Source organism: Anomalospiza imberbis, chromosome 2 (assembly GCF_031753505.1).
Source record: "Anomalospiza imberbis isolate Cuckoo-Finch-1a 21T00152 chromosome 2, ASM3175350v1, whole genome shotgun sequence".
Lineage (NCBI taxonomy): Eukaryota > Metazoa > Chordata > Aves > Passeriformes > Viduidae > Anomalospiza > Anomalospiza imberbis.
In genome coordinates, this window is record NC_089682.1 from 23893913 (window position 1) to 23907036 (window position 13124).

The following is a 13124-nucleotide window of genomic DNA, read 5'->3' on the forward strand; positions in this document are numbered from 1 at the left end:
GACAAAGAAGCTGTTTTTGTGTTAACTTACCAGCAGTTGTGAGCATGCAATTTGAAGGGATCAATTGCAGTATATAGAAAGGCACCATCAGCCAAATCAGTGTATGCACTTGTAGGCTTCCTAAATGCAAAGTAAAATGCATTGGAAGTCAGCGTGAAGGGCTAAAGCTGTGGTGACAAGCATCAGGTTAGAGTAACTTAATAATTTTGATCATGTGTGCATGCCAGATTGTGCTAGACTTCATCCCTCTGAAACTGCTTACAAGATACTAATTTATTAATTTGGGGCTTTTGATGGTTTTTTGCTTGTTTGTTATGGGATGGGTTTTTGTTTTGCTTTATTTCTGCTGCATACCAGAGGCATACCTATGTCCTGTAGTGAATTGTGATGATAATTCCCACTGCTGACCATGAGATGTTTACTTTTCAAATGTGTGTATGAGAGTATCAGGATCTAAATGAAATTCTGGCTAATGATGAACATCCTTCCCTGGAAGGGAATATAGAACAAGGAGCTGTGAATTCCTTCAGCTTTGGAGCTGCTTATGAATAGGTTTTCCCCTGGACACATTTTAGCATCATTTGACAACACAGAATTCAGCAACACAAAACTCTAAAAAAGGTTTCTTTGCTCTATGTTATATTGGTTGAACCGGTGTTATTAGTGTCTTATTATTGATAAAAATAATTTCATAAGTGGAGGACAGTTGTTTGAAACTAAATCCACAGATGTTTTCTTAGGGAAAATAAAAGTCATTTGCAGCATTTGAATTCATGGCATATTACTTCATGTGGAAGAAATATCCCCAGAAATGTAACCCAGTGGCTGAAGTGAATACCTTTCTTAAAATAGACTGTTACAAATGTCTTAGACCAGTACCTACTCTCTTGGTTCACAGAGACTTCTTCAATCATCCTAGGGTATTTATGTTCAGGGTCCTTCTTTGAGTCCATCCAAGAGACTATTGAGTCTTTAGGATGAAGATGATAGCAGTGTGTACCCACTGTTTAACATAACTTTGTTCAATAAATTTGAAAATTGTTTTCATCAAAGCATATCTGTATGGGAAATCGAAGTCCCAGTGAGATGTGAAGTACCCAGAGATCTGAAAGCCATCAAGAACTAGGAATTGTCTTTCTTGATCTATGTTTGGGAGCTCCTGTACAGTAGAAAACAAAGAGTACAGTCAAGAGCCAACCTCACCTCCCTTTCACTGACTTAAAAAGAAGAAGGCTATTGAGGCTGCTGATGTTTTCTTTGTATCATTAAGGCAATTTCTTTATTACTGCCTCCTTTCTATATTCTTCCTCCCCGCACAGCCTAAGTCTTGTTGCCTTGCTGTTGCATGCACTATCTGCGTATTTTCCCAGTGTGATCATTTGAGTCTATTGAGGTCTGTGTTTTACTTCCAAGTTTTTATGAAAGACAATAAATACATTTTGAAAAACTAACTAAATAGAATTTTATTTATGAGACACAGAACTGCAATTCTATCCCTCACGTTTTTATTTTGCTCTCTCCTTTGGGACATGTTTCAAGATATTGACCATCTACCTGGGTTCCATATATAGTAAAAGAATACAATCTATAGTGTCCACTGAACAGTGAGATTATAACTTTACCTGCTTTAAACCAAGTGCAAAAAGAGCTAGTTTTGATGATGACACTATTCACTGAGTGCACTGCTATTGTATTACAGAAAGACTAAATGGTTCATAAGGGTCTGCTTGCTAGTTTGGATGGAGTTTTGTATAATACTTTTGTTTTCTAACTTTCCCATATCTTTTATTCACCAATAGTTATTGGTGAACAATAATAGTAATAATCAAGTTATTACTAGGTTGCTGTAGAAAAAAAAAAATTCTCATTCCTGGTTTGAAAAGGACAGTTTTAAAATTCTGTTTCTTTTCATATCTATGTTATTTTATGCTTATCTTGCTTGAAGTAGAAGGAAGTGCAAGACAAAAGGCTTGGATTGTGTAGGAACAAACCTGAAAGTATGTTGAGAGATGCAAAGAAAGAGCAGACAACTAAACCAGATTGTCACTTAAGAAAAGGGTACTTTTGAACTTTGAAATCTCCATGCCAAACCATAGGGTGTAGTTAGTACATTGCAGTGGTCTGTGACTGCCATTCTTGTAGGAAACTGGGGAAAGGAGAAATGTGTAAAACTAACAAGATGCTGTTTTTAGTAGGGACTAAATAAATATAACTGAGAGGAAAGTAAGACTCATTTTAGTAGTAGCATCAGTATTTTTCATCAAAGTCTTCATAGAGTTATATTCAGGTATCATTACTATGCATGTGTGTCTGCTGGGAGATGAAAGAGATCCTACAGTGTCCTGCTTGGAAGCTTGAAACAAGATCAATGTTTATGAGGTTGTGGGGAAAAAGACTTGACCAAGACTGATGTAATACTGCTTGCAGAGGCATTTTGCTCCTGACTTTACCCCTTCATGGGGGTAAATGAACTTTACCACAAAAGCAGCTTTCCAAGGATGGGGTCAAGCTGGTGGCCAAAGGAGGTGCTGGAAGCAGGACAGCCCTTAACTCCAGTTCTTGTTCTCCCCTGCCCTGGTTTGCACAGGCTGCACACAGATGGCAGCACCCCCACTGGTGTTCCCACCAGTGAAAGCAGATGGCAGTGGGCAGCTCTGCCTGCTCCCAGCCTGATGGACCTTCTGTCCACTTCACTGAAGCTCTCTGCCATCATTCCTCTTTTTCCTTTCACCTGCATATAATCTGTTTGCTCATTTTTCATGGAGATGTATTTTATCCTGCAGAACAGGAAAATGACTGCATGCAGTCCTGTAGTTCATACATTTTGGGACATGGCTTTACCAGCTACACTAGCCACTGCTCACTGCCAAAATGCCAGCTGACAGACATGCAGCCAGTTTGCTGAATTCTGTTAAAGTGGTCTAGACCACTTTTGTAACTTTTTCAAAATCTTTATAAGATAGCCTGTTTGACTGCCTTATATGACAGGCAGCAACCCCTGCAGTTATGTTGGTTAAGGATATAATGGTGAAGATCTGGGAAAGAAGCCACCCCTTAAATCTGGGAAAGCAGCAGTGGAAGCTGGGGAAGATGCTTGCACAATCCACATTTCCATATTCACAGCATCTTTTTTTAAAATAAGCATCTTATCCTGTTTTATTCTATCTCAGCATTGGATTTGCATTGTGCTTGGACTACATGTAGCTTTTTAAAATATTTTATAGCTATGCTATGTTTGTGTGGTTGTAGTGATCCAATTTCACAGAGTATACAAGATGTGCACAAAAATAATAAAATACATTTTAAACAGTGTGACTTAGTTTTAAGCCCAGAATATTAAGTTGAAATAATAGCATAAAACTTAAGTGCAAGAGGATAAGCAGGCATGAATAGAGCTTCAATCCTGTGATTATGCCCACATGGTCCTCAAGGTCTTTTTGCTTCTCAGTCAGTGGACACCAGAAGCTGGAGCCAACTACTCTATGCACCAAAATGAGTTATGGCTCTTGAACCTGTTTGGGTATCTGAATCTGGCCAGATGCAATACTAGACTTAGGGAAACATTTAGTAGTCTTGGATTTGATATTCTCATGTAGGTCTATTTCTAAATGAATGAGTATTTCATTAGGTGCATAATTCATGTTAGGTACATCATGCATTAGATTTTTTTTTTTTAATGTATGCTTTAGAAATTGGGTTTCCTACGCAACTGTGGCCACCTTGTGGATTCTTGAAAAGATAATTATATCTTATATTATAAAAAAGTAGCTAGGAAAATTTTGATAATTAAAAACTATTGTGTTGTGTTGTTAGACCTGGTTACTAGCTTTCAGTCATCACTTTTTACTTGTTAGAAATTAATTATTCTTAGTAAATATTAGTAGTTAATTATTGCTAGTAAATGTAAGCAGCAGTACTACTTCTTCTACTAGGACTGTTGAATATATGCTTTCCACTATAAAGTTACAATTGTTCATTAAAAGATTATTGAAATTGGTAAAGTTTAGCTGTGAAGGAGGAGAAAAGAATAATTTCAGTCACACTGTATGTCTCTCTTGGAATTGGGGTTCTTTAACATCTCCCCCACTTCTTAAAAATTGATTTCTGGGAAAGAGCACACTGAAGATGGGGTGAGTTGACCTTGTTTACCTGCTGGATGGCCACCCAGCTGCTCTTTCCCTTGCCTTTTTCAACAGGAATGAAGAAAATAAGACAAATCTAGTGGGTCCAGATTAGGACAGGGATATCTGTTACCATCATGGGTTAAAACGGGCCAGTAGCATGTCCACTGATAGCATCTTACCACGTAAATCCAGTAAAGAAGGCAGATGAGGAAAAACAGGATATTGCCTTTCCAGTATTAGCCTGCTTGCTAGGCCTGCTCTGTTGGAACTTTTAATTCTATGCGAAGAACATCACCAGCATGTGTGAAACTGCTTGGCTGGGCTACTGGAGCCTCAAGTGGCTCAGGCTGTGCAGCTAGAACAGGTTTCTCATGGTGTGAGAGGCTCCCTGAGCTGTCAGAGCTCTGGACATCTGCAGTCAAGATAATTAGAAGCTTCAGGATCTCTGGCACTGGAACAGGTTAAGTAATAGGGATGTCCAAAGTGCCTCCTCATGGCTAGCTACTCCAGCTTTGGACATGTTGGTACTCGAGGCTTCCAGCCACCTACTGGGAAGTCAGGAAAGATTTCATTACAGTTCTTTGAAAGGTGGTTCATTAAATCAGATTAGAATCAGCTGATGAATCTTTCTGGTGTGACTGTTGTTTTGACAGAGAGTTCCTCAGTGGCTCAATTTCTGACCATAAAAGTGAGTATTCCTCAAGCTACTCTGAAGTGGCTGCCAAAATAGAGTAGTGGAAGCAAAAAAGTTGGAAGAAGTGACTTGAAATCATAATAAAGCCTGTTTCAGAAGATATTGGACAAGGTGACACGTGTCATGCATGTTATTCCCTTGCATCATTACTTTCAAGATTGTACAACAGCAATGGGCTGTTATCATATGACACTGTAGTAATGGAGAACTGTCTTGGTAAGGCCAGACAGATACAAAGCAACTCATCAGCAACTCAAATAGAATGCTACAGTAGGGATACACCAGGAAAAGGCATTCAGGCTTTAAAAAAAAGATTGCAGTGTATTGTAAATTGAAAAAAACACCCAACATCAATATTTTTTTCTCCATTCATTCCTTTTATGATTATCCTGCAATAAGGTGTTGTAAATCATGCATATTTTTTCTGTTTCTTCATTTTACTTCTGTATGTTCTGTTCTAATTAATTTAGATTCTTATTAATTTTAAAAACACTTGCAGTCCAGAGGCATTTCTGTAACTGCAAAACTACTTTTTTTCATTTTTAAATCAAAAGAACTTTTTTCCTACCTTTCACATATGAGCCCATCAGCCATAACTGCTGCACATTGTGTACAACTCCCCTAGGGGATCATTTTACATATTTTTGGATGCCCAAGATTCTTCATGTTTGCTGACATGTTAAAAAGTTCTTCATTAATTAGCTTTAATAGATTTTTTAATGCATTATTATACTTCCTATAGCCTTTTATTGGTTTTGCTTCCTGAATTCTCTTTGACTGAATAAAATTATTTCCTTTTCCTTCTATTGGCATTTAGTTAACTCATGAAATATAAATCAGGCTTACACATTTTCCTTGAGTCTTGGTTACAAGGAAGAGCTCAAGTAGCAATGTGATGGCTTAGAGAGCATATCTATAAGTTGTTTTCACAGTAGAAAGAGAGCTTATATATCAGACTGACAATATATAAATGACAATATTCCATGGAAATGCCCCTTTCTTAAGACTTCTTGACTTTCAATAAGAACTTTAACTAAGAAAATAAAAAAGCTTTTTTCTGATTTTTGATGCATTTGTGCTCTATACCAAATGATTTTTAAAAAAGGTTGAAAAGTTAACTTTACAATCATGCCTATACCCAGATTCTGCTAAATCAAGTAGATACCATTTACATTAGATTAACTGAATTTTAACCTATATCATTGTAAGTAGAAAAAATCATGAAAGGGATTCTTCTTAATCAGTACTTTCTTCTGATAGGTCAGTGGTGTGAGATGTGAGGTTCTTAACAAATATGCAAACTTCCATTAATACCAGGAGATTTTTCTGGTACGATTTGACCTTCAAGAAAGTTTGTTATAAACACAGTGCCAAACAGGCAGCAGTGTTAGGAAGAACATTTGAGGAACGGTGTGAGATTGTAATTGTAAACATTATTGCAATCTGCTTTGTGAACAATCTATCGTTTGTCTGCGTGTTTTTGTTCCCACTGTTTAATACTGAGGGAGTGTTTTCTGTTGCTTTGTTCATTGTACTTTAACACTATGCCAAGTTCTCTGTCTTAGTAGTAGTAGTGAAGTGTTTCTAATGACTTACCATGGTTTTAACTATGGCATTATTAGCTTTTGTTTAGGAGGTTTTAGAGTTTTGGGTCCAGCACTGAATACTTGGGGCTTTATTCTTCTCTCTAGAGAGCTATGGTCAGGAGCATAAAGATATTGGCAGTAAAGTGGAAAAACTCAAAACATTCTGCTGAGGCAGGACATGTGCTAGCACAGTGTGTTTGAAATCACCTTTTTCTTTTTTTTTTTCTGAGGGGAGGAGGCAAGAGGAGTATATCCCTCCCACCTTTGAATTGCATGACTTTAAAGGGAGGCAGTTCAAGTGCTCTTAGGAGGAATCTCTGGAGGTTACTCAGTAACATCAGTAGCAGTATGAGAGATCATGTAAGGTTCAGGAAATGCTTTGAAAACAGCTGGAGATAAAGTAAGTATCAGGTGAAGAATGATTTCCTGCAATGTTTTTGTTTTCTCTTAGACTGATGGCCCCAGCTGGAGCTAAATGGGCTAAATAGATCAATAAAGTGACAGTGTTTTGGGGAAACTTGTGTTTCCCCAAAAGAAGTAAGGGCAATTATGAGAGGGTGGGGGTAATGATTCTTCTCATTTGTTAGAGCATACTTTGTCTTGTGTGGGTTGTTCAGAATACAATTTTTTGATGAAAATTATCCACTGAAGTTGTTCTTCAATAGAATTGTCTCAGAAACATTATTAAATTAATCCCTGAAACTCTACCTCAGAGCACTAAATTTTGAGCTTCTGCTGCATGTATAACTCCTATGTAGAAGGCTTGTGTAAGTATTTCAGTTTTGTGGAAGATGACTAAGGTACAGTGAAATGACTTGTCTGAAGTCATTCAAGAGGTTTGTAGCACTTTGAAGGAATTCGGGAATTTAAGGTGTAGAGAGTCCAAGACTAGTTGGAACTCGGTTACGCTTGTGCTGCACGTTGCTGGTAGTCTGTAATTCAGATGCTGGCTAAAGCAGGCTTCTGGGAATGAGTCCTGATGAGTAAAACAAAGATGGCCAATTTAGTCTCAGGCAAAACAGGAACTGTAATCAATAGAGTTAGACCTTTAGATGATGTTTCCTGGAAAAGCAAGCAGTGTGGAAAATACACTCCCAATCATGAACTTAATTTAAAGGGGAGCTTTCACACAAATAGGATCTCATTTAGAAACATCAAGGTGGCAATTTATAAGATGTTACCCAGAAGAACTGATCTTAGAGGATGGATTTAAATGAATAGGAGTGTAAAAATGTCCAAACTTGCTTTTTATGCTGGTCTTGAGAGAAGTCTTTTGCTCAAAATTTTAGGTGTATAATCTCTCCTCCAGAAGTACATGCTTTTTTGGTGTAAGGCCAATATCAGTCTGGGAGCAAACTAGTTTTCTATAAAATTGTCAGTGGAGAATAAAATGTATGTAATTTATATAAACTGCTTAAATTCCTGTCCACTGAAATGTAGCTGAAGACGGGACATGAATCAATTTGGACCTCAGGTGTACTTGTGCCTCTTTGGATTCTTACTTTTACAGTAGAATTGATCAGTGGAAAACAACATGACAATAGTAAAGGTCTCAGTCAGACCGTGGAGTCAAATGTTGATCCTTATTCATCATTGTTAAATAACAGAATGGAAGCAGTGAAGCACAAATTCTCAACAGAATACTTATTTTTTGACAGCTGAAAAGAAAGATGCCTATGCTATTAGAAATTGATGCTGCAGTCCCTAGAAACTTGATGGGTTTTTTTGTGAAAAACAGAAAAGGGAAAAAATAAAAGATGACTCTGGCTTGGAATCCCAGGTGTTGTGACCATATCATCAAAATGATGCTCTCTGTAATTGCAAAACTGGGACTGAAACAGCAGTGACATGACATTAAGTCAGCTTTTTGTCTCTGTACTCTCTACCTTTGTCTCACCTGGGTGCTCCTACATACCTTTGGATATGGCTGTCTTCACAAACACTTTGGCTGTGAGGAAAGGTTGTGTGGAAAGGAACAAAGGTGCAGTGAGGCATGGCTTGTCAAATTGTTGATGTTGTGCTTAAGTGAATACTCTTGTGTTGTAATATTTCTACAGTCCTTCTCTCTTTTTTTTTTTTTTTTTTTTTGTTTAGCAACCTGGCCACAATACACTGTCATTCCCATGCAGGCAATGGACTTGAGTTTATTCCTGAGGGTGGGGATTATTGTACACTCAGGTTTTATCCCATTGCATAGTAATGATATGGCAGAAATGCTTGCCCAGACCTAAGTGCCATGCACTTCTGTATTCTGCAGTTCTGACATAACCTATTTGCTTTGATAATTTAATCATTCCTTTATATTTGAATCTTGTCTGTTGCCTATGATTGAGAAAGGAAGGGACAATGGTAACTGTGGAAGAGAAGCACAGACAGTAAGACCCTTGTTCATTCGTTGGATTCTTTCTCTGGAGCTCTTGTGAGAAAGTTTTTCTTGGGGGTTTTGGATGATTGAACAATAGAAGCTAATGTCAGGGGAGGGAGAGAGGAGAGCGAGAAGTGAGTTACACTGTGTACTGTTAAATTACAGTGGAAACTCTCAGGAAGAAAGATTTTAAGTTGCTCCCTCCAAATTTTTTTTTTTTATTTTCCCTGTATAAGTGCTATGATGTTTCCTTACTAATCGGGCTAGGTCATATCCCAGGTCATCAGCATTACATAAGCTTTTTTTGTCACCAATATTCATGTGTCCCAAGTTCTTCTGGCTAGCTAAATGTTTAATCAACTGTGTTTCATCAATTTAATGATATTTAGGTTTCACTATTACAGTCTTGCAATCGTCTTATCGAGATGTCCTGGACTAAGTAAACTTGAGACCCAGACCTCGTGTCAACATACAAAAAGCAGTCAGTCTTTATTTTATACCCCATTTTCCTACTATGCAAGGTCAGTTTCTGTTTTCCCTATTAAGACTAAACAGGTTTATACTATTTGGATAGAAAGTAAGCATTTTGTCATGTAATTAATTTGTTTCCAGTATTCATATTCTCCTTTGTTTTCTTGGAGGTCAAAAGAGGGCTATGAAGAGCTGTGCCTTTAAAGCAGTTTTATTGGAGCTAACTAGTATATGTTATTGTCTTGTACAGATGTTTTTGAGTACAAGTCAACTGTAATCCAGGCATTGCATGAAGTTCAATTCTGTCAGGTTTACTGTCGTTGAGTAACTATTGACACCTAAAAAATTATAGTAAATACTCTTTCCGGTTGCATATAGTTTTTTCTTAAGCACCTATAGTAGATATTATAAAATGCAGGCTAAACTGTCCATGTGTATTTTCCTACCCTTTTCCTTTCATTTTCCCTTTGTGTGTGACAAATGAATACTACTTGCATGATTTTTTTCTTCCAAAGGTACACTAGGATTCTTTCAGTCTTTGTTAGAAGCCAACAGGGAGTGTTTCACTCCCAAGCAAAGCACTTGGGCTCATAGTTTTGAAAGAGGAAAAACAGATTTAAAGATGCTTTCCATAAGCTTGCCTGCTGCCATTTTCCATGACAATTCATTAGTTGCTAGGAAAATGTAAATGGGCCCTTTGGAGCTATTATTCTGACAGCCTTATGCTGGAATTTTGCCTTAAAAGTGCTACACAGTGCAAAGTTGTCTTACATGGATGTTGTTTGGCATATTTTAAGGCTTTGTGTTTACTTTCTATGTTAATAATACTTGTGGAAAAATAGCAAAGAAAAAGGACATTTGTCACATCTTTGGCAAACACTTTCCTCCATTTTCTTTGTTTTAGATAGCAAGCTGAAAAGCTTGTGTTGTTACATTGGCTTATGATGTTCACTCAGTCATTATTATTTAATAAATTCACATCTAGATGAGTAATTTTGTATGTTACAGGAGTTTTAAACTCATAAAAGAATATTTTTGGTAGCTGTAAAACTGTGGACCAGTAATACAGTACATGGAAGTTTTACTACTGTGTAAACAGAAGAGCTTTGAAGTAAGACTGTTTCTGCAAGACTGTTTTTAATGAGGGAAAAGATTTAGGTTTTGGGTTTTTTTTTTTCCAAATCAATGATCTCTTATCTGTTCTATTACTTTATCTTTCTGTGATGGCACTTCTCAAAAGCTATGTGAGTATGTGTGTACTTCAGTAACATTAAAGAGTTAGTTCATCTTCTGGTCCTTTTTTTTTTTTTTTTTAAGTAGACTTCTAATGCAGGTATAATTATGTTAGCAGTGTTCTTAATGCTATAGCTCAGTTTGGGACTCACAGCCATGTTTTCAAAGCCAAAACTTCTTTCTCTTCTTCTTTTGGCACAATTGAACAAAAAAAAAAAAAAAATAGTATCTTCTCGTTAATGAAAAGTGTTAGAACTGTATGTCACAGTGTGACTGAAGAATGTTGTGAAACTGTTTCTGAAGCAATCCATGGGTCATGCTGGGTGTCTTTGTTTTGTTTTATTTTTGAATTCTCTTTTCTTTTGCGTACTCTTGTGGTCTATTTTTTTTTAACAAGATTCAGGCCCTGGACTTTTTCAAGCTAAGCCAGGAAAGTAGATCCCAATGGGAATATTTGTGTTCTGTTTAAATCTACTCACCCAGAAGACAATAAGCGGGTCACTTCTAATCCAATATTTTTTTCAGAGTGCTGTAATATTCATAGTAGGCTCATACCAGTGCTTCAACATTGTTTCAAAAAGAAACAAACAAACTCAAAATAATAAAATACCCACAAACACATACAAGTACATAATATATTTTTAAATGCATGAATTTTTGTTATATAATGGAGAAGTATTGAAGTGTGCCACTCTCAAACAACTCCATTCTGATTAGAGTCATACCTTGTTCCTCAAGTTGTATTTAAGGAGAAATCACTCACCTTGGTTGCTTCCTGTGTTTCCTTCCTGACAAGTATTTCTGCAACACCTGAATCATAAGCTGTTAATTCAGTATGGCCTTCCTCTTAATATTGGATCTTATCAGGAGAAAATTTTGTTAATTTGGAGGGTATCCCAAAGTGAGAGAAAAAAAAACAACTGACTTTTATTTGTTGTTCCTCACCTTTTCTGCTTTTCTGCTCTTACCCTTCACTATTGCTGTTTGCTGTCTGTGACAAAGGAAGATTTAGTAGGGCTAATTAGTATAGCATAGTATATTGCTATACTTTGAAGCACTGTGGGGATTTTTCTTCTTCATTCCCAGTATAACCTTTCAGACCCTAAGGAGTGACAATCAGTCATCAGGAGTGCAGGAGATGGTGGTGCACCAGGCAAGGGAAAGGAGGTGGGCACCAGGCTACCCAGTGGATGCAGGGTGTCCCAGGGGTGCTGGGCATCAGCTTTGTGAGTGGGGCAAAGTTGGCTTCTGGGGAAGTGGAGAGCACTGATGCTGGAGCAGGTGCCAAAGCAGCTGCTTATGTTCCAGGGAGCTAAAGGCCCTAGCCTACATCTGTAGTCAGATACAAAGCATTTCAATGGGAGTCATAAAAAATATGAGCCTGGAGAGGCCTGAATTTACTTTTCATGCATCTGGGTATTTCTTTTGTGGAATTCAGAATGGGTTAGGTATGGATATGATCCCCATTCTTCCCTCCACTGATTTGTACCACTGTCATGGTTTCTGCTTGCTCCAGCTAAACAGAAAGCCAAGTCTTGGCATTTATACCCTACCTTTTTCTTTGTACAAATCTAGAGCAGGTGACGTTAGAAGTATACAGGGAAGTGAATTGAAGCATACAGTTACATTATACCATGGTCCCCTAAGGATTGAGATAATTGAACAACTTTTCCCCAAGAACTGAGGATTTTAGTGTTTATTTCTGTGATGTTGTAAGGAGTGTTGCCTGGTGGTCCTTGAAGGCAGTCATCTGTATATGTAACCTGCCTCCTAGGAATTGCACTTGAGGATTCTATTCAGCACGTGTCACAGAACATTTTCAGTGCACCTGCAGTTAACCACACCTTGCAGAGGACACTTGGCAGAAGAAAGAACAGAATTTGTGTTTCCTGCAGCATCCATTTACTCAGTGTGTCAGGATAGAGTTGGTGGTGATGGTAGCAAAAAGAAACAACTCGCAGTCTTTTCTTTTGGGGTTGTTGCAGTACAGGCTATAATGTCTTTTGCACCAGGGAATTGGGAGTGGCAACCAGAGTGGCAGCATAAGAGTGATATGATTACTGGGTACCAAGCGATCATATTATTACTGGGCACTGATGTGAAATAGGAAGCAGTCTCAAGTGCACTCTAGAAGTAAATATAAAGCAGGTCATTCTAGGAATATTTAATGTGGTAATACCATTGTGTTTTCTCCTGCTGGTGCTGTTTTGGAGGGGGGATCAAGGAGATTGTTTCTCAGCATCCTAGATGTTTTGAACAGAATTTCAAACAGAAATTGAAGAAACAGAACATAATTTTGGCTTTGGAATTGAAGAAAAAGAACAGAATTTTGGCTTCTGTGCAGCCAAATATTCAATATATGCCATAATGATCCTTTAATTTGAGTGTGATGACTGTGTAATGGTGACAGTAGCTTAAGTAAGTAACCTAAAGGAACCTCTGTAAAGATTTCATCATGATTAACTCATTTGTCATTAACTGTGGTATAGAATTAATGTGGATTGAGAATTACATTTTAATGTACCAAACACAAGATGGAAAATAGCTAGTAAGCCATCTGACAAGGAATATCTATCACTGCATGAGAATTAAAATCAGCAAAGCAAATGACACGACTTGTTATAGCTGCTGACCTAATGTTCCTTCAAGCG

At 37.5% G+C, this 13124-nt stretch overlaps 1 protein-coding gene across 4 annotated transcripts in view; it reads left to right on the forward strand.

Moving 5' to 3' along the window:
- The window catches only part of MYO16 (myosin XVI), a 366678-nt gene that overhangs the window by 43545 nt on the left and 310009 nt on the right, over positions 1 to 13124 (forward strand). Inside the window, exons 1-2 of one of the 4 annotated variants that reach the window (XM_068180124.1) lie at positions 6363 to 6804; positions 9174 to 9290. The exons of 2 other annotated variants lie outside the window; for them this stretch is intronic. In XM_068180124.1, coding sequence (XP_068036225.1) covers positions 9284 to 9290 — 7 coding nt within the window. In that variant the 5' untranslated portion in view covers positions 6363 to 6804; positions 9174 to 9283. Of the gene's footprint in view, positions 1 to 6362; positions 6805 to 9173; positions 9291 to 13124 lie in introns of those variants that run through there. One more of the 4 variants, XM_068180126.1, reaches the window with a different exon arrangement.